The 20,508-nt window shown below is 54.6% G+C and overlaps 2 protein-coding genes and 1 long non-coding RNA gene across 16 annotated transcripts in view; 1 reads left to right on the top strand and 2 right to left on the bottom strand.

Moving 5' to 3' along the window:
- The window catches only part of MINK1 (misshapen like kinase 1), a 42,209-nt gene extending 38,334 nt beyond the window's left edge, over positions 1–3,875 (bottom strand). For 9 of the 11 annotated variants that reach the window (XM_077893003.1, XM_077892996.1, XM_077892998.1 and 6 more), the window contains exon 1: positions 3,588–3,874. Coding sequence is in view for 10 of the 11 variants with exons in the window: in XM_077892996.1 (XP_077749122.1) it covers positions 3,588–3,644 (57 nt within the window). In the remaining variant the exon portion in view is untranslated. Of the gene's footprint in view, positions 1–3,587 lie in introns of all 11 variants that reach the window. The other 2 variants (XM_077892997.1, XM_077892999.1) reach the window with 1 other exon arrangement.
- Positions 3,876–9,761: 5,886 nt separating this feature from the next.
- PLD2 (phospholipase D2) overlaps positions 9,762–20,508 on the bottom strand; it is an 11,566-nt gene continuing 819 nt past the window's right edge. The window contains exons 3-25 of one of the 4 annotated variants that reach the window (XM_077892990.1): positions 20,464–20,508; positions 20,218–20,360; positions 19,729–19,837; positions 19,574–19,639; positions 19,366–19,424; positions 19,095–19,187; positions 18,850–19,002; positions 18,231–18,380; positions 15,207–15,290; positions 15,006–15,084; positions 14,128–14,238; positions 13,776–13,946; positions 13,318–13,444; positions 13,035–13,153; positions 12,847–12,960; positions 12,616–12,720; positions 12,346–12,434; positions 12,153–12,266; positions 11,933–11,982; positions 11,593–11,727; positions 11,268–11,421; positions 10,796–10,910; positions 9,762–10,537 (exon numbers count right to left, since the gene is read on the bottom strand). The exon at positions 20,464–20,508 is cut by the window's right edge and continues 86 nt beyond it. In XM_077892990.1, coding sequence (XP_077749116.1) covers positions 10,313–10,537; positions 10,796–10,910; positions 11,268–11,421; positions 11,593–11,727; positions 11,933–11,982; positions 12,153–12,266; positions 12,346–12,434; positions 12,616–12,720; positions 12,847–12,960; positions 13,035–13,153; positions 13,318–13,444; positions 13,776–13,946; positions 14,128–14,238; positions 15,006–15,084; positions 15,207–15,290; positions 18,231–18,380; positions 18,850–19,002; positions 19,095–19,187; positions 19,366–19,424; positions 19,574–19,639; positions 19,729–19,837; positions 20,218–20,360; positions 20,464–20,508 — 2,610 coding nt within the window. In that variant the 3' untranslated portion in view covers positions 9,762–10,312. Of the gene's footprint in view, positions 10,538–10,795; positions 11,012–11,267; positions 11,422–11,592; positions 11,728–11,932; positions 11,983–12,152; positions 12,267–12,345; positions 12,435–12,615; positions 12,721–12,846; positions 12,961–13,034; positions 13,154–13,317; positions 13,445–13,775; positions 13,947–14,127; positions 14,239–15,005; positions 15,085–15,206; positions 15,291–18,230; positions 18,381–18,849; positions 19,003–19,094; positions 19,188–19,365; positions 19,425–19,573; positions 19,640–19,728; positions 19,838–20,217; positions 20,361–20,463 lie in introns of those variants that run through there. The other 3 variants (XM_077892992.1, XM_077892991.1, XM_077892993.1) reach the window with 3 other exon arrangements.
- The window catches only part of LOC144311075 (uncharacterized), a 2,836-nt gene continuing 2,438 nt past the window's right edge, over positions 20,111–20,508 (top strand). The window contains exon 1 of the long non-coding RNA XR_013376656.1: positions 20,111–20,310. This is a non-coding gene — a long non-coding RNA (uncharacterized LOC144311075). The remainder of the gene's footprint in view (positions 20,311–20,508) is intronic.

Here is a 20,508-nt window from a genome sequence, read left to right as displayed (position 1 = left end):
GGAGACCCGGCTTCCCACCGCCCTGCCTGAAGCATCTGCCACCAGTATCTGGACAGCTAGCGCACCAGAACCTGATGTTCGGCAGCCCAGAACCACCAGCTTTCCGGGGGATGCTGGCCCCGTAGCCTCGTGCAGAGAGAAGAAGGGGGAAGAGGTTTCTCTAAAGCAGACACAACAACACAAATTCATTTGACAAGGAGCACCTATCAGTACCACCGCCTAGCAACAAGTCCCTCCTGCTTGGGCACCACGGTACGACTTGAACATAGTGACACTGAGCCTCTAGCTCCACAGTTTCAAGGACACTGCAGTCTGAAACTTCCAACTGCTCAGACAGTAGGGAGAAGCGGTTTGATCTATGAAGTGGGTCAACCAAAAAGGAGCGACGCAAAAGGAAAGAGGTCAGCCTGGGGTCTGCTCCCACCTCATCCCATCCATTTTGCTGATCCTTATTCCTTTGTGGGAAGCCAAGAGCCACAAGCCAGAAGACTCTTCTGGAACATCACCAAGCTTGGACGCAGAGAAGGTCTGAAACAAGAGGCCCTATTTTCTCTTGGATGACCCTAAGTTTACTTCAAGTGCATCACACTCAGATGAAGGTTTCCAGAACTCTGTTTACCACCAGACGAGGTCAGATTCCAAAAACAACTCAGAAAAGATATTCTTAATTGTGTGTCCGTAAAAGAGGGGCAAAAGCAAGCCCAACAAACATGACATTTGCTGAGTGCCTTCTCTGAGCAATCATTGTGCTGAGAGCTCTCCCTTGTTCTGATATGCATTTATTCAACAAACACTCCCCATGATGTGCAAAACACTGATGCAGGCACTGGTGTGCAGAACAGTCAGAGCCCTAGCTTCCCCAGACCTTACATTTTAGTCGAGGTGGCTAAAAACAAAAACCTCTGTCGGATGGTGATAAATACCATGAAGTAAAATAAAGCAGACTAAGGGAATGCTATATAAAAGTGACATAAAAATAACGCAGGGGAAGCAGCACTTTTTCAGATACAGCTGTGCTGGAAGGCTTCTCTGATTGCCATCCAATGACAGGAGCAGCAATAAGCCTCTACATGCCAGGCCCAGGGCTGAGGACTCAACAGGCAAGACTTGGGGAGTCCATGGCAGCTCTGAGTTGGGCACCACTGCTCTCCCCACACCGAGCTGGGAGGAAAGGCTCTCGGTAGCATCTGGCAAGGCTGCACGGTGACAGAGCCAGGACTTGAACTCAGGAAGACAGCCCCGTCCCCATGCCACTCTGCGGGGGGAAACAGAGTCTCAGGGGTCAAGTGTGCCCCTGGCGGCAAAGCGGCAGGTCCACCGGCCTTGCCACGCAGGGCTGGGGTTCAGTGCCATTCAATCTGGCCCCTGTCAGACTGTTCCTCTCATCACTGGCTGAAAACCAAACCTTATCTTGAAACAAGAGGAGAAAGACAATGTAGGCTCTCCCAGGCCGGCTACTAAGTGAACATGTTCCCCGCTCTCTGCCCCCAGCACAAAACACGGACGAAAGGGAAACGGGCTTCGCTGCTAATTCTGTAGGCTGCCGTTTCCAACTGAAAGACAGGGACAAAAGAGATGAGCCAGCCTGCTGCTCACAGGACCACAGCAGCTCCGGAGGTAGAGCAAGGGGACAGGCACTAAGGAAAAGTCAGCAGCAAGGAGGAAGGAGCCCTCTCTCCCTTTGGCCCTCCAGGAGTGGGGTGGTGGTAGAGGCAGTGGTGGCAGGATGAGGAGCAGGGGGGATAGAAACCCTGGGGTCAGGTCCAAGGCCTCTCCTGAGGGGAATGAGAGGAAAAGGAGGCAGGAGGCTAACAGTGCTTCTGGCTTAGAAGTCCAGAAAGGAAATGCCACAGCCAAGGTCAGAGGGCATTTGCAGGATGGCTGCAAACCCCAGGTAGCGGGGGTCAGGGCAAAAGTGGAGGTTTATAGGAATAGAGAAGCCCTAGCAGAGTTCCACAGGGTTTCAACCACAGGTCATAGTTTAGACGCTCCCGTTTATTGTATGTAACCCTGTAGCCAGAGTTAATCAACAACCAAGATGGGAAGGGAAGATGGGGTTCATCCCAGAGCACATTAAGGGCAGCTGGGAATTCCATCGTATGATACCCCAACAGGCCCTGCCCTGCAACACACGCGAGCACACACGGAATGAAAGCCAATGCTTAGTCTCCCTCCTCAGCAACTTATCACCTTGTCTCCAGCAAGGCAGGTCTCCTGGCCCAACACTGCACCAAACAAATTGTGACCTGAATGGCAAGAAAAACTGTGTCACCTAGAGAAACCCAATTAACAACATGACTCTGCTCTCCTCAATTCCCCTCTCCCCTCCTGGCATATCCGGGGCACCTGCGTGGCTGACCGCCTTTTCCCACCACTGGCCACGTTCCCTGGCTAACAACAGCCAGACGGGTTTGAACGAGGGGCCTCCAGAGAAGCCAACCCTGACTCGACTGGGGAAATTCTGCTGCCCCCTACACCGTGGCCTGGTAGAGGAAGGACGAAGGACACAGGATAAACGCAGCCCCTGCGTGGACAGTCTGGAGTGTTCACCTTGAAACCACTAAGTTGCTTCTTAAGTGCGCGCTTCTGGCTGAAGAGGGACACAAATGCTCCTGAGAGCTCCCAAATGGGGGCGTGCACGTGCCCCCAAAGGGACAATAAACAGGTATTTCTAAGAAATTCCTGCTGTGGTTGACTCCTGTAATCCCTTTCCACCAGAGGCCCTGCCCTGCGACGCCCCCATCATCTTCCCGCTGCCTGCCCACCGACCCCATGCAGCACGTCCACACACATAAACATCCTCCCGCCGGCCCTGCCTGCCACTGCCACGAGCCAGGGCTTCTGGAGAGAAGCAGCGCCCCCCCCCACCTCCCCCCCCAGCACTGGTCTCGGCTCCGGCGCTGGGCCGTAGCTGCAGGGTTGGTAATGCAATAGGCAGGGACCCCGAGACCGGATATGCCTGGTTCTGGACTGCTGTACTTGAAACAGGAGAGGAGGCAGAGGGAGCGAGCACACGAGGACCAGGGGGACGAGGGCGTCTGCGGGGTGCAGACGGGAAGGCCGAAATTCCGGCCGGGAGGGAGAGCTAGGCCATCCAGGGGGTGGGCGAGGCGGCGGTGTGTGTGGGGGGTGCTGCTGTCAAGGCAGTGACAAAGTCAAAATTCGAGGCGCCGAACGAGGGTTGGAGGAAAAGGAGGAGGTGGAGGAGGAGGAAGGAGACACAAGTAAGGGCACGGCTGGAAAGAGGCCAGGGAGGGGGCCGGCCGGCAGGACCGTGCAGGTGACAGGGCTGGGGCTGCGGGAAGCGCGGGGGTGGGGCGGGGGAAGGGGGTCAGCGGCGCCGGCAGAGGGGGCAGGGGTGTGGGGGCGGGGCAGCGCAGGGCGGGGACCGACCTGGCTCCGGGAAGCTGCAGCGCGTGCCCCGAGAAGGGGAGCCGAGGGCGAGGGTGAGGGCGAGGGCGAGGGGCCCACAGCGGGTGGCAGGGGGCACCCGGGGGACATGGGGCACGTGAGGCGGGCGGCCGCGCCGCTGCCCCGCGGCGGCGGCGGGGCAGGAGCCGGGGCGAGGCTGGGGGCGGCGCGCTCACCCGCAGGGCGGACAGGTCGATGTCGTCCAGGCTGCGGGCGGGGGCTGGGTCGCCCATGGCCTCCGCGGGCAGCCGGGCCCCGGGGCCGCTCACGCTCCGGCTCGGTTATTCCGCTGCCGCCGTCGCCGCTTCTCCCCCATCGGGGGATCCCGGGGGCGGACTCCGCCGCGCCTCCCCCGGAGGAGCGCGGAGGGGGAGGGCCGGCGGGAGGACCGACCCACCGACTGACAGGAGCAGGCGCCCGGAGCCCGCACCCCGAGTCTCCCGCCTCTCCTGCGCAGGCGCCGAGTGACCGCGCGCCGGGAGGGAGGGCGAGGAACGTGACGCGAGCGCGCCGGGCGCCCCTCCCCCTAGGCGCCGACACCTGCGCGCAGGCGCAGGAGAGAGCGCGAGCGCGAACAGCGCGCGCTAGGACCCACAGAAGTGGGCGGTGGCCGGGCGGCTGCGGAGCGCGCCCACCGGCCGGCGCGCCTGCGCACTCGCGCTTCCTCCCCTCCGCCTGCGTTTTGCCCTCTCTCTCCCCCATTTCCTTCTCCGCTCAGCTTTGACGCTTTTCCTTCCCTTTCCCTCCCCCTCTTTCGTGTGCCCAGATGCCAATCAAGCCACCCACATCTATTTGCGGGGGAAGGGGGCGGGGCCCAGCCCCCCTATTACTAGGGGGTTGTTATGGTAACACCCCACGCGAGGGCTGGGTGGCCTCTAGATAGGATGGGCTGTCCACCCACCTCATTGCCATGGCAACAGTGGAGCCGCCGAGGGAGGGGCCTGGGGTGAGAATGTGGCTCGAGAACCCACGTGGGAGGGAGGCTGGGGGCTCAGGGGGTGCCCTGCACGCCCCACCTTGGCCGGAGTCGGGGGTGTTGAGGAGGGGACCCGCGACCGCAGGACGGGGAAATCCTCCCGGACACCTTGCCCTGCACGAGGAAGCTGCTTCAACAATTATTCGCTGACCAATCCCTGGAGCCGAGTGTAGTGGAAGATGGGGCAGGGAGACGCTGAGGACCCTCCGTCCAACCTCTTCGGATCGTGCTTGGGTCACTTAGGTCTGGGGTTGGCACAGCAGCCCCAGCCATTACCCCACTGGAGGCTGGATGATGCTATGACAAGAACCAGGAGTCATGTTCTGCCGTTGCTGTGCTGTGAGACCTTAAGCCCATTGCTTTGCTTCTCTGGGCTTTTCTTTGCCTGCGAAGTTGAAGAAGAAGGCTGTTTGCTCCCTGAGGTCACTTCCAGCGGTGACAGTGTCTCTGATCAGGAGACCCCACCACCAGTCTCCATGCACACACCACTTAGGAGAGTTTGCACGGAAAGTCCTTGAAAGGGGTGGACACCCCCCTTTCTGAGTTCTTCTCTTTGGCGCATTTGGATGCACGTCCACTTTTGCCTCCACCCCTCCTGTTCATTATGACATTGTCCTTGTCCGGGGCACAATCGCCGCTTGACCTCCATTGCTCTTTATCAGCCACCTGCCTGGTCTGCCTTCCAGGACTCCCTTAAGCCAGTTCTCCGTGCCCACAGAGGTTTTTAAAATTCAGACCTGGTGTCACCCCTGTTTGAGAGCTTCCACTGCGACCCCAGTTTTGAATAAAGTATGGCGTTGAAGACCCTTCAAGATTCCACCTGCTTCTCCTGCCTTGTTTTTCAACACCGTGCGGTTCAATCTCACATGTTCCAGGCATCCTGAAATTGTCTCCTCACTGTGGCCAGAACCCCAGAAACCCTCCCCCAGCCTGTGCATCTGCTATGTCCTCTCCCTGGAATATTCTGACCATGCCCACTCTGACTGCCCCTTGCTTTGTCCTACATGTCTGAATCAACTCCTCCACGAAGCCTTCCTTGACTCACTAAAGCTGAATATTGTTTTAACCACCTGGCCTAAACTGATGAGAACACTCACTTTGAATTGTAAATGTCTGCCGCATCCCCATAAAGGCAGGAATCAAGACAGCCTTGTTCAGTGCAGGTCTTGGCACCCATTAGAGGTTCAGTAACACACTAAGTGAACGAAGGACTCTGTTATCTGGGCAGGCCCTGTGATATATGCTAACACAAGATCAACACCATGGGATGGGGGCACCTGGGGGGCTCAGCGGTTGAGCGTCTGCCTTCTGCTCAGAGTGTCACCCCAGGGTCCTGGGATCGGGTCCCGCATCCGGCTCCCCACAGGGAGCCTACTTCTCCCTCTGCCTGTGTCTCTCATGAGTAAATAAATAAAATATTTTTTTTAAAAAAACATGGAATTGTACGAAAAAACACAGAATTTGAACTTAGTCCTTCGGGCAAGTCATTAATCAGGTTCAATTCTATCATTGATAAAATAGAGATAATAGAAAGATTAGGATATAATAAAACTAGATATGTAGATTGGCATAGTAGATCCTTAACAAATTTGCTTATTACTGACTCACAGTCAATGTTTAATAAAGAGATACAGAAACAGTGAGTGAGCAGGTGAGGATTACAGAGGTAGGCTGGCCAAGAGGCTGCAATCCAGAAAGTAGGAAGAGCAGAGAAACCAGCCTGACCTCATGTTCGTAATTATCAAAGTTGGACTATGGACACTTGGATACATGACAGTTCATATTGTCTTTTATGTTTGTATATATGAAATTGTCCGTAATAAAAACTTAGAATTGATGTGGTAGGGCAGCCCGGGGTGGCTCAGCGGTTTAGCGCCACCTTCAGCCCAGTTTGTGATCCTGGAGACCCAGGATCGACTCCCACATCAGGCTCCCTGCATGGAGCCTGCTTCTCCCTCTGCCTGTGTCTCTGCCTCTCTCTCCGGTCTCTCATGAATAAATAAATAAAAATATTAAAAAAAAAAAAGAATTGATGTGGTAGAGAAAGTCCCAGATTGGGCATCAAGGAAAGTTGAAATATATATTTTTCATTTATTGTTTAAAATATATTTTAAAATACATTGTTTAAAAACATTTTTATTATTTGAAAAATTTTTTTTTAATTTCTTGTTTAGAAGTCAGAGGAGGAGCAGAGGGAGAGGGAGAGAATCTCAAGCAGACTGTCCGCTGAGCACAGAGCCTAACGGGGCTCAATGTCATGACCCTGAGATGATAACCTGAGCTGGTATCCAGAGTCGGATGCTCAACTGACTCAGCCACCCAGGCGCCCCGAGGAAAGTTAAAATATTAAAAATAAGACAAATTTATGATCCCCAGGGTCCTGGAATCGAGTCCCACATCGGGCTCCCCACAGGGAGCCTGCTTCTCCCTCTGCCTGTGTCTCTGCCTCTTTCCTTGTGTCTCTCATGAATAAATAAATAAAACCTTGAAAGAAGAAAGAAAAGGAAAGAAAGAAAGAAAGAAAGAAAGAAAGAAAGAAAGAAAGAGAAAGAGAGAGAGAAAGAAAGAAGAAAGAAAGAAGGAAAGAAAGAAAGAAAGAAAGAAAGAAAGAAAGAAAGAAAAGAAAAGAAAGAAAAGAAAAGAAAAGAAAGAAAAGAAAAGAAAAGAAAAGAAAGAAAAGAAAAGAAAAGAAAAGAAAAGAAAAGAAAAGAAAAGAAAAGAAAAGAAAAGAAAAGTCTAGGATTAATCGGGGTGGGGGGTGCAGATAGACCAAGAGACAGTGTGAAGCAGAGGCCCACCTAGCCGGCTCCAGAGGGCTGCCACCTCCACCTCCTCCCCAACCTCCACCCCCTACCCCCTACCCACCCCCCCACCCCCCCGCAGTTAATGAGGAACCGGTCCCTTAGGGAAAGAGGCACTTACTGCTGACAATGAGGCTAATTAGCAGGATGCCAATTAGTACCAGGGGACCACTGTATGTGGGAGGGGAGGATTTCTTGTGTGCAAGTGGCTTCTTCAGAGGGAAGGAGGGCTGGACTCGTGGGATGGCAGCAAGACCAACTGCATCCCCCCTCTCCACACTGCCACCCGCCTGCACACCCAGCTTCCAGAAAGTCCTCCTCAGCTCCTCCATCTGTTCCTCTCCCTTTCTTCCTGCTCCTGGGGTCAATTCTCAGCCTGGGAAGCAAGGCTGAGGGAATGATGGGCAAAGGCAGGACCTATGCTGAGCTTTTTTCTGATTGCAAAATATTTCAGATACATAGAAAGATATCTACCCACTGCTCAGCTTAAGAAATAAATGCCTCTGGGCCACCTGGGTGGCTCAGTTGGTTAGGCACCTGCCTTTAGCTCAGGTCAGATCTCAGGGTCTGGGGTTCAAGCCCCATGTGCTGTGGGGCTCCCTGCTTAGTGGGGACTCTGCTTCTCCCTCTCCCTTTGCTCCTCCCCCCGCTTGTCCCTCCCCTTGCTCTTTCTCAAATAAATAAATAAAATCTAAAAAAAAAAAAAAGAGAAAGAAAGAAATGCCACCAATTTCCGTGAAGAGCCCTCTCTGTATACCCCTCTGTTATGCCCTTCACTCCACCTGCTCCAGGAGGTCACCCTCCTGAATCCAGTGTGTGTAATGCTCTCTTCCAATCCATATCGTTTACAGGTACACCTAGCTGTATTGTATTTTTTACAAATGGAGGGTTTGTGGCAACCCAGTGTCAGGCGAGTCTGTGGGTGCTGTTTTTCCAACAGTATCTGCCCACTTCGTGTCTCTCTGCCACATTTTGGTAATTCTCCCAATATTTCAGAATTTTTCATTATTATTATATGTGCTGTGGGGATCTGTGGTCAGTGATTATGACTCACCGAAAGCTCAAATGATGTTTAGCATTTTTAAACAATATTTATTTTTTAAAGTTTATTTATTTAAGTGATCTCTGCACCCAGCGTGGGGCTCGAACCCACAACCTTGAGATCAAGAGTCACAGGCTCCTCTGACTGAACCAGCCAGGTGCTCCAGCAATATTTTTAAATGAAGGTATATACATTTTTTTAAACATAATGTTATTGCACACTAAATAGAGTGTGGTATCTTGTAACAATTTTGAAAATGATGTTAGTATGTCATGGCATGTATGTGTCTTTATTTTTTAGATTTTTAAATTTTTTAAATGTTTTGTTTATTTTAGAGAGAGAGTGTGTGTGAATAGGGACAGAGGAGGAGCAGAGAGAGAAAGAGAGAGAGAGAGAGAGAGAGAGAACCTCAAGCTGACCCCATGCTGGACATGGAACCCAATGCGAGCTCAATCTCCTGACCTGATGAAGATCATGACCTGAGCTGAAACCAAATCAGTCCTTAACCCACTGAGCCACCCAGGAGCTCCTGTATGTCTGTTTTATTATTTTTTAAAAGATTTTATTTATTTATTCATGAGAGACAAAGAGAGAGGCAGAGACACAGGCATCAGGAGAAGTCCTGATGCAGGACTCAATCCCAGGATCTTGGGGTCACACCCTGAGCCTCAGGCAGATGCTCAACCCCTGAGCCGCCCAGGTGCCCCTCCCGTGGGTCTATTTTAATACCGAGCCAGACAACATCATGGGTGCAGCAATGTTTACCTAATGGAAAACCGCTTCTTAGCACATGAAAGTAAAATTGATGAAGAGTGTGAACACAACAGGCCCTGGGAAGCCAAGAACTTTCACATGACTCACTTTGCTGCCGGGCTGGCTTCCCAGCGGTGGTCTTGAACCCGACCCGCAGTGTCTCCTCCCCCTGGAGTGGCCCTGGCCAGCAGAACTTCGTGTGGTCACGGGAAGCGCCTCTGTCGGCACTGTTCCATTCGCTAACCCCTAGCTGCAAGTGGCTACAGAGCACTTGCCCATGTTGGGCAATAGTAGATGCTCAATAAATACTTAAATCAGGGACTACATGTTCACAGCAAGCCATTTATGTGAAATACTATTCCCATTTTCCTGGTAGGACCCCTGAGCCTGGGAGATGATATGACTTGACAAGGTCAGCTAGGTCACACATGACAAGCCCAAGATACGGGGCCCAGTCCTTCCTGCCCTCAAGCCATTCCCAAAGGGTCCTCCCTGAGCCTCTTCCCAGCTGCCACTGGAGGACCAAGACCCAGCCCCTCCAGCCCCTCTCTGTGCATCCTCATCTTCCCCCTGTGCAGGTGAGCACCAGCTCCCAGGTCCCAGCAGCTGGGGGGGCCAAGCTCCTGAAACTACGGACACAAGTACAGGGAAGACAAAGCAGCAGAGGAAGAGACAAGAGCTGGACAGGAGAGAAGGTGCGCAGCTGCAGGGCTCCAGGTGCGTGGGAGGTGGGAGGTAAACCCTCACTTCCCAGTTTGGCTGAGGGAGAGGCGGGGGACCTGTTCTATGCCTTTATTTCTGAAATGTTTATCGAATGGATACAAAGCTAGTGATCTGTCAGGTGGAGGGGCAGGGAGTTAGTGTGTGCCCCACCCCACCCTCCCCACCCATGGGGCTGAAGCCAGGAGAGGCTCCATGCTTCCCTCCACCCCTGGAGCTGTGGGTGTGGCAGGGAGGGGTTTGAGGGAAGGGGAGGAAGGGACAGACGGGGAGGCCCAGGCCCCAGCCTGCTGCCCCTACAGTGACAGGCTCCCCAGGCATGCAGCCTGGGCAGGAGGTTGGCTTCTCCTCCAGGACCATGGTTTCAATGGGGCAGCAGCAGGATGGACTTCCCTAGGACTCTCTCCTGCCTCTCCGGCCCAGGCTAGGGAGTGTCCTCTTCCGGCTGCTTCTCAAGGGAGGGTCCGCTGTGACTTCTCCGGTCCCCTTCAGGCATGCCTGCCCGCCCCGGGTGTCAAAGGACACGGCCCTCAGTCCTGAGGGTTGGAGGCAGGGAGCCACCTCGGGGGAGCGCAGCCGCTGGTGAGCTGTCTCCGGCTGGAGCCTCAGCTATGTCCACACTTCCAGGGGCATCACACCTTCCTTGCTCCCCAGTGGGGGCAGCAAAGACTCATCCTCCAGGAACTTGAGGGGAAAGTGCACCAGGTGGCCCTGGACCTGGGTGAGCTCTGACGTGGCCAGAGGTGGGCTGACCGTGGCCAGGGACTCCACGGCCACATACTCGCGGAGTGCCCTCAGGGAGCGGGTGGCATTGGATGGCAGGCAGCGGAAGATCTGGGGGTCAGTGGGGCACAGAAGCCAATGAGGCCTGGAGAGACCCTGCCAAGGGTCCAAGCCCGCCTGGGCCGGATGCCCCCAGTCCCCACACCACATACCCTGACCTGAGCCACTGAATCCTGTGACATGACCCCCGCCCGCAAGCCCTCATCCCCTTCCTGAGACTGGCTGGGGGCGGGGCTCTCTCCATTCCACTCTGAACACGATAATTCCTGGATTTCCGCTCAGCCAGCCCCCTCCCCCCCCAGTGCCCACCTGCTCATAGATGTTGGCATTGCTCTCAGCTGTGTCTTGCCACAGCTGGAAGAAGTCATCACACACAGGGTCTCGTAGATCCAGGTCTGGCCGGGCATCTGCCCCCAGAATCACACTACGGGAAAGGGTCCCCACAAGGTCAGAGGAAGACCCTTGGAGAGCCTGGATGCTAGAAAAGTTCTGTGGTGCCCGCCCAGGTGATTCAAAATAAACACACTGTTAAACAATAAAATAAGTGTAAACGAGTCCAGTAGAACTTTTTAGTCTCTGGCCATTACTTTGACACTTAAAAAAAATTATTTTCTCTCTCTCTCTCTCTTTTTTAGACCTACTTTGCTGGTACCCTAAACCAGCGGGGGGGCCTCCATACTACCTGTAAGCCATCCTCATACCTACTCAGAAGGCAGACCGCCCCCTCCCGGCTTGCACCGCCCACAGCACCACATGCCCACAGCACCACATGACGTTCTACCTGAAGCAATGCTTCCGCAAGCTCAAGGCAAACCTGCCGGCCTGATATTCTGCACCGTCCATGAGAGAAGGCTCCATCTCCGTGTCCTCGATCAGCACGGCCAGTTCACTGTCCCGCTTCCCCAGCAAGCTCCGATCATTGATGTTGGCAGAGCCTGGGATGGGCACAGGACACACTGCGTCTGCCTGAGCCCAGGGCGGCCCCTGCCCCATCACCTCTACCAGAGGACTAGCCAGTCTCCATCGCCCCTTTACCCCGGAGGGCCCTGCTCCACCTCTCCCCACCCTCCTCTAGTCCCTGTCAGGGGTCCAGATGCAGGACTGACCAATGATGACGGTCCGGTCATCCGCGATGAGCATCTTGCTGTGGATGTAGATAAGCTCCGAGACTGGGTGCCCGCCCAGCTCTCCATGTGTGCGAAGCCCACAGATGGACATGTAGTCCCGCCACGCTGTCCCCACTGTGAGAAAGATGGGGGGATGCTGAGACGTGCCCTCATGCGCAGGTGGAACCCCGTCCCAGCTACCTCCCCGTTTCTCCCTACAAGTCAAATGCTACCTGTGGTCTCAGAGCAGCAGCCCCAGAACCTTGCAAGAACAGGAGGCCCCTCCCCGCCCAGGGGTCCAGGGCTTGAACCCCCCGCCCCGCCGCCCCCCAGCACTCACTGGCTGCTTTGAGGCGATGGAGGATCGAATATTCCCCACGGCATAGGGTCCTGAGGGAAAAGAGAGGGTGAGAGAGGTGGAGGCTGCGGGGGGTGGGGGGGGCGGCGAGGGCGCGGTGGTGGATGGGTTATGTCGGAGAAGGGTGGACCTCAACAGTCCAGCAGAAAGGGATCGGGGCAGAGTCGGGGCAGGGCGCACGGCCACGGAGAGGCAGAGTCACCTGTAAGTGAAGTGCAGAATGGCCTGGATGGAGTTCCCACCACCTGTAGTGATGTCACCTTCAAACCCGGGCAGCAGCGGCAGAAGCACGTAGACACGAAAGCACTGCCCCAGTCTGTGGGAGGGGGCGGGGTCAGAGGCGGGACCAGACCAAGCCACGCCCACAGCCCATCCTCCCTCAGAGTCCACCTTACTTGTGGGCCTTCAGGATTCTGTCCACAATCTCATCGCCCACTTTGTTCAGAACTGTCCGCCCATCGGAGCAGCTGATGAAGAACTGATTCTGGGGCAGGGAGCAAAAACAGGCGTCCGCTGCGGGGCCACTGCCCCAGCCCCAGGCTCCCGCCACACCAGCTACTCCCCCGCAACTCCCCTCGCCTCCCAGGGCTGACTCCACAGCTAGCCTCGTCCCTCTCCTCGGACACCCCCTTCCTTCTCTGCCCCCCACCCCACCCCCGTCACACCTCGATGTACAGAAAGTGCTGGCTCTCCCTGATGGTGTGTAGGTAGGCATTGAGGATAGAACTCTCCAAAGTCCCCGCTGACCAGCGGTCCACTGACCGCAAGACCTGGGGGGACAGAGAATATGATGTGGCTCCCGACCCCGGGGGGGCACTCAGGTCCCGGAGAATGGGTGGGGGCACTGGGCTGAAGGGGAGGGAGGGGTGAGGACCGGTTGAAACAGGGAGCCTCACCTGCACGGTGGCGCACTGCCCCCCTGGGAGCGTGAAGGGGAGCTGGTCTGCAGTGCTGGTGGATTTGGGCAGCAGGTAGGGATACATGGGTATCTTGTACTTGGCCTTGGTAGTCTTGGGTGGAGGGATGGCAGTCAGTGGGGGCGTGAGTCTTTCCCAGAACCAGCCCCCCAGGAGGGAGAGAGCACCTTGGTGAAGTTCCAGCGCTGGATGAAGTGCCGGGCCAGGTCCCGGGCAGGCAGACCATGGACAGCCACCCCAACGTCCCGCCATGGCATCCGGGGGGTAGTCTCCCTGTCAATGAAATCTGGGGGTCCCGGAAGAATCAGGGGCAAGGTCGGAGATGGTCTCTTGGAGACCATCAGGAAAGGGAGGATGAGGAGCCTTGACCCAGCTCATCCTGTTCAGTCCCAGCCCCAACGTCTACCCCTAGTCCCAGCTCTTGGGAGCTTTGGAGGAGGGGACCCTCACCCTCAAAAGGCCGATCCAGTTGCACCCAGTCTTTAACGATAAGATTGCTGTAGTCTTTGCCCAGCCAGAAGAATCGGTTTTGCGAGAGGTCTGGGGTGCCAGGACAGTCCAAGCCCAGGGTGGGAGGCTGTAGGGGGACATACCCATGCCAGAGGCAAGGAGAGATCATGGGGGCCACACAGAGCCCGGGCCAGAGAGAAGGGAGGAGCACCAAGAGACAGAGAGACAGAGAGAGTGGGACCGGGCCCCCCTTCAGCTGCATTCACTACCCTAGAGGAGCTTGGAGGGGTCATGGGGGTCAGGTGAGACTGGGTCTACTTCGAATCACCTTCCTGGAGTCCCAGGAAGAGCAACCCAACATGGGCAGCACTTGGAATGACTGGAGGGGGACGAGGTGTGCATCAATGCAAGGCTGTGTTTGGTAGGGGTGAGGTGCATAGGAAGGCCTAGAGGGTTACCTGTGTGGCAGCAGGTTCAGAGGGGTCCCCGAGGTCAGTGAGTCGGTAGTGTAGGTCATCCCAGCGGCCGTAGGCGAGGTCCAGCCCCCCCAAGAAGGCCACTACTTGGTCCACAACCAGGAGCTTTTCATGATGGGCCCACAGTGTCACCTGGTCCGGGTGGCGCATTACCTGGAGCAGATGTGCAGGAGTTCATGAGGGTGGGCCAAGATGAGAGGAGACAGGAGGTGTCAGGAGGGAGAACAGGATGATGGAAGGATGGGATGTTCAAGGAAAGGAAAGGCTGAGGGGACACAGGAGCCTGACAAGGAGGGCTGTACTTTGGGGGGGTTCTCTGAGCCCCGAAGGTCACCTTTATGTTAGGGTGGAGCAGCATCAGAGCCCTCTTGCTATAGCCACTGTTAATGCCCAAGGCCAGTTCCACTTCCTTAAACAGCAGGACGGACACACGGACACCCTCCTCCTGGTGGCAAGTGGAAGGGGGGATCAGATCCTAATGCCTCTCTCACAATGGCCCCTTTCCATCCTCACAAGCCCTGCCCTGTGCTCGGGGTTCCCATATGTCCCTCCCTGCTCATACCCTGCTTTGACGCTCACAGCAAACTTAGCAATGGGGGCTGAGCGACCCGCTGACCCGCTGACCCCCTGACCTGCTCACCCATCCATACAGCTCCTCACCTGCCTCTCATGATCTCACCACCCATCTTCCCAACCATTTACTCACCGGTTTGTGTACCGCCCATCATCCATCTACCCGCCCCGGTCCTGTTGACCGCCTCCTCCCTGGACAACCTCTCATCCTTCCATCCATCTCCCCTTCATCATCCATCCATCCATCCCCCAGCCCCCACTCGCTATCCTCCTTCTGTCCGGCCATTAACATCCACGGATGTCCCCCAAATGGCAGACATCGTGCCTTGGACTGAATCTAGTGATATTAGTGCAGTGAGGAAGGCAGATATGAACACCCCTAGCTAATGCAACAGAGTGTAATACGTCCTGGGAGAGAAGTCTACACCAGGTAGAGGAAGAAGGTGAAGAGGGAGGCGTACGTGCTCCTCAGGGAGGAAAAAGAGGTGATACGTGCCAGACAGCGAGCCAGGAGAGACATGTTTCCTCCCGCAAAGCCTCAGACTCCCGACCTTCTCCCACGCTGCAGTCCCTTCTAACCCACCTCCACCCAAGGGCACCCCCCGCACGCCTCCTCTCCAGCCTGACTCCTCTCCTCACCGCCTTCTTCTTGAGCATAATGTCCAGTCTCCAGTCATCAGAATGGGCAGGACGCTTCAGGTAAATCTCAGGACTCAACCTGGGATCCAGAGCAGAGGGCAAGGGGCAGGCTAAGCCCCAGCAAGCAGCCACTCCGCCCGGTCCCCTCCCTTTGCAGGCCCTATCCTGCCCCCTTCCTGTTGGAGCTTTTCCCTTACTCACCACCAATCTGTGATGAAAATCTCCTCTTGAGCTTGCAAGATGGCATCTGCCACAGCAGCAAAGTAACCTGCCCCATTCACAAACCTGGGGGGAGGCCAAGCCAAGGAGGTCAGGGGAGTCAGAAGCCAGAATGCTCTGGATAGTGAAGACCAGAGGACCGCCATGGATCAGAGGTGACAGCAGGGTCAAAGACCAAGAGTGATCGGAGAAGTAAGGTGGTATTGGATGTATCAAGGTACAACAGATTTGCCAGAATAAGCTAAATGAAGTTAAAAATTACAAAAGACACAATAAGCTGAAGAATATGACTAAAGATCGGAAGGGTTCATACATCATACATAAAGAGTTCCAACCAGTCAATAAGGAAAAGACATCCGAGCAAACTGAAAAGTGAGCAAAGAATACGAATTGTCGGTTCACAGAGGAAATTAAAATGGTCAGCCATAGGAAAAGATGTTCAATCTCGTTAGTAAGGAAGGAAATTGATAATAAGAGGAAATAAGATGTCTCTAGTCCACAAGATTAGCACAGAGTTCAATATTAGCATGTGGAATAGTGAGTGTTCTCATAGACTATGGGAATATACCTTGGTTATAGCCTTTTTAGAGGACCCTTTGGCGGTCTCTCAGAATATCAAACACACATACCCTTTAATACCATTGCACACAGTCGTTCTATTTCTGGGAATGCATCCTAATAAATGCTTAGACAAAGATTGTGTTCACTGCAGCATTGTTTAAAATGAGAAATAAGGGACGCCTGGGGGCTCAAGGGTTGAGCATCTGCCTTCTGCTCAGGGCATGATCCTGGGATCTTGGGATCAGGTACCACATTGGGCTCCCCAAAGGGAGCCTGCTTCTCCCTCTACTTGTGTTTCTGCCTCTGTGTGTATGTGTCTCTCACAAATAAATAAAATCTTAAAAAAAATAAAAATAAAATGATAAATAACCAGGCTGCCTGGGTGGCTGAGTCAGTGACGCATATGCCTTCAGCTCAGGTCCTGGGATCAAGTCCTGTGTGGAGGACCTCTGCCCAACGGAGAGTCTGCTTTTCCCTCTGCCTCTGTTCTTGCCCCACTCATGCTCACTCTCTCTCGAATAAAAAAATAATAATTAAAAAAATCTTCAAAATAAAATGAGAAATAACCTAAATGCCTAACCTCTAACACACAAATGGAAAAAAAAGAAAAAAAAGCTCCACATAAGCAAGTGCGTGATCTTATTTACAGTAAAACAAAAAGTAACATGCATGGATAAGCCCATGCAGGCAAAGAGCTGAGAAGATAAATACGAGACTACTGTGAGGATTACTTCTGGGGAGAGAAATGGGTTGTTGGGGACGCGTAGGGAGAAGTGGCTGGGCCGTATCAGTTGTTCAATCAACAGGAACTTAAATGTTTTAATTAATATGCTTCCGTGTTGTTTGACTTTTTATTTCATTTTTGTATTTTTTTTCATTTTTGTATTTTTTAAGGATTTTCTCTTTTGAAGCCATCTCTACACCCAACGTGGGGCTCGAACTCTCGACTATGAGAGCAGGAGTCACACGCTCCACCAACTGAGCCAGCCGGGTGCCCCCTGTTTGGTTTTTTAAGAACTAGTAGTCTAGTGTGATGGTGACAAGCAGGGTCGTGGCTGGGACTGCCTGGATTTGAACCCCAGTTCCACAGTTCACGAGGTGAAGTTTCTTAAGGGCAAGCTCCTGAACTTCTCCTTGCCTCCATGTTCCCATCTGTAGAATGGAGGTAACAATTGTACGTGCCTCACTCACGGGGTTCACATGAGGATTTAATAATACACGTAAAACACCCAAACACTTCCCAGCACATGGTAAGGGCATCATAAATTAAGTATCCGCTGTTAGTTCTTGTGTTAAAAAATAAATGTCAGAAAAAATAAAAATAAAAATAAATGTCAGGGGGGCGTCTGGGGGGCTCAGTGCCGTTACACGTCTGCCTTTGGCTCAGGTCATGATCCTGGAGTCCTGGAATTGAGTCTCGCATCATTGGGCACCCTGCTCGGTGGGGAGTCTGCTTCTTCCTCTCCCTCTCCCCCCGCTCGTGCTCTTGCTCTCTTTTACTCGCTCTCAAATAAATAAATCTAACTAAATGTCAATACCACGTCCAGGAGAAAATGCTTCCCTGCCTCCCTTCTGCTCGTGAGGAAGCTCAGTCACCTCTGCTCAGCAACCCCTGCCCCAGCTCCGCTCTCCCCCTGTGGGAATAGGGGTTCCCCTCTATGCTCAGTGTCCTGCATCTACCTCCAGAATGGCAACTTTCCAGTGTTTCATGTTGAATCACCTAGTGGGGAGTCTTATTCCTGCCACCAGGCCTGGCACATAGTAGGTGCTTAGAAAATGTTTATTGAATGAATGAATGAGTTTTGGAGGGATCATAAGGCACAGAGAGAGACTGTGGCACAAAGGTGGTAAAAAAAGTTCACAGGAGGGATGCCTGGGGGGCTCAACAGTGGAGCATCTGCCTTTGGCTCAGGTTGTCATCCCGGGGTCCTGGGATTGAGTGCCGCATCGGGCTTCCTACATGGAGCCTGCTTCTCCTTCTGCCTGTGTCTCTGCATCTCTCTGTGTGTGTCTCTCATGAATAAATAAGTAAAATCTCTTTAAAAAATAAAATAAAGGTCACAGGAGGGATGCCTAGATGGCTCAGTGGTTGAGCATCTGCCTTTGACTCAGGTTGTGATCCCAGGGTCCCGGGATCAAGTCCCACATTAGGTTCCCTGCTCTGCAGGTAATATGCTTCTCCCTTGTCTCCCCACTCATGCTCTCTCTTGCTGTCTCTCTTTCTCAGATAAATATTTTTTTTTAAAGGGTCACAGGAGGTCAGAGAAGTCAGGATCACAAGAGATTACCGAGTATGGGGGTCAGAGAGACTGGAGGGAAATGAGATTGCAGTGTGGTCAGAGGTCAAATGGAGGTCAGAGGAGATGAAAGAGGACCAAGGACTCAGAAAACAGCAAGTACGTCCAGAAGCCCACAGGGAAGCTCCGAGGGATGTCAGTGTCTCACCACCGGGCCAAGGTCGCAGGCCGGGGTGGGGCATAGCTGTCATGCCGGTGCAGCTGTATGAAGTCTCTGCCCGGGCCCTGGGCCAACTCCGTGATCTCCTGGCCCCACCACCGGGCCTGCCGGTAGCTGCCGCACTTGAGAATCAGAGACCTGAGCAGAAAGATCGAGATGGACCCCAGCCCTCACCCTTAATGCCCCTGGCCCTCCCAGGGAGACACCTGCCATTTTGGGCTGTCCCCTCTTTCCCATTCCTCCTGGAATCCCTCGTTCACAACTCTACCTGGACAAGGCACGTCTCTGCCTTATACACAGCTGGGTCGCTGGCATGGACTGAGATTTGCACCCGGCACTTGGGTTTGTTGAATGAATGAATAAATGGAGTCCCTCTTCTTTTGCATCAAGAGTCTCTCTGGGAAGGCCAGTGTTTATACTCAACCCCCTCTCTCTGGGCCCCTGGCTCACAAGAGCAGTCCCAGGCATGTGGCCAGACCAGTTCCTTGGTTACAAATCAGGGCCAGCTCCATGGGTGGAAACCCTTCCTTCCTTCCCTTCCACTCACTGCCCCCCTCCACCAGGGCTGTTTGCTCATCAGGTGTCCGCGCACACTGAGAGGCCTTACCTGTGGGAGGTGTCAATTCTGACCCCGTAGCGCGTCTCTGTGCTCCTTTTCCCCACCTGGACCTCAAAGCCGGGGTCGAAGAGCTGAACAAAGGAGATGCTGCCCGTCTCGAGGCACATATACAGCAGAAAGGAGTCCTTCACCACCAGCCACCTGGAGCGGAAGGGCTCCATCCGTTCCTCCCGGCCCCAGGGCTCTCCTTCCTCACCCCTCCCACTGCCCAGGGGCTCCACTCTGGGACCCACCTCTTGGACCAGCGATAACAAACTTGGTCTCGGCCACAGCACGTGAGGCCAGGAACTCGGTGGCCACCTGAGCGCTTCCGGATCACTCCCTCCCTGTGGGGAAAATCAGGAGGAGATGCTGCCCAAAAATCAGGAGGAGATGTGCCCGGAAAAGGAATCCAGAGCCCTGCTACCACCCCTCTACCCCCTACCCTGCAATTCTTTCCCCATCCTCAGGCAGTCAGGGATCCACAGGGTTCAGGGGGTGGGGTGAGGGGTGTCGGACACTCACAGTCCCTTGGAGCCAAGGTCTGGGATAAAGGACAGCCGACTGACTTCTAGGAATTCTGTCTGCAGAGGAAGACAGAGGTTCAGAGGAGAGACTGTGGGGCTCAGCTCTGCAGACCCGACAGCCCGGGGTCCTCTGTCCCTTCCCTGCGGAGGTCTGCTTTTACCGCTCCCCCTTAAAAAGCACAAGTACCCACCCCCCGGGGCTTTACCATGGCATGGTAGTTGCGGTAGAAAGACATGGTCAGGAGGCGGTTGAGATAATTCTCCAGGTATTTCTGAAGCAGGAGTGAGAGACACAGACAGATGCAACCAGAACCATTTGCACACCAAATGCCTTCCCAGAGGACCTGGCATCTGATTGCACCTGTTTGCTGGACGCATGTCTGGTGGAGCCCTCAGGACCTACTCGTGGCAGAGAGGGTATCTCTCGGTCGGCTGCTGCCTCCCGGGCAGGAGGATGGGCCACGCCAAAGCTGTGGATGACATGGTGGGGGAGGTGTCAAGGAGGAGCGGGACAGCTGGGAGCCCGTATTTCTGAAGCCCTAGAGATCCAGGGGGAGGCCCAGAGGCTGCCAGAAGGCCCCCTTCCTGAAAACAGAGACAAGAAAAGGAGGGAGTCTGCCAAGGGCATTTTGGGCACCCAGCCCGGCTGAGATATTGGCACAGCATCATGGGCAGGGAGAGCTGGGCTGGGAAGGTTTCCTGGTAACTGAGGGGCAGGGGAAGGGGCCGGGTGGCCTGATGGGGGAATTAAGTAGCTGGGGCGGGCCAGTTGAGGCCTGGGGGTGCGACAGGCAGAAAGCAGGGGCGCGGGGGCACCTGCCTTTGCCAGGAAGCAGGCCGGTCCCCTTACCGCGCCAGAGGGAGCAGCGTCATCAAGACTTTGTGTCTCAGAAGGTCCCGATGCAGCTCCTGGAAATGACGGAACTTCTTTTTGGTGGTCCAGGTAAAGGCGCCATGAGTCAGGCGGACAGAATACAGAGTGCAGGTTCCCACCTGGGGGGAGGGACAACCTGAGTGGTGGGCCCGGGCCTGGGTGGCGGCCCCCCTCCTCTGGCCAGCCCCCCCATTCCCAGCCCCCCATTCCCAGCCCGGCCACCTTGGATCCGCTGGTGTATCTTTCAGTGCCGACCACCTGGGCCGT

Source organism: Canis aureus, chromosome 3 (genome assembly GCF_053574225.1).
Source record: "Canis aureus isolate CA01 chromosome 3, VMU_Caureus_v.1.0, whole genome shotgun sequence".
Taxonomy (NCBI): Eukaryota; Metazoa; Chordata; class Mammalia; order Carnivora; family Canidae; genus Canis; species Canis aureus.
This window is presented reverse-complemented; position numbering and strand designations above follow the sequence as displayed.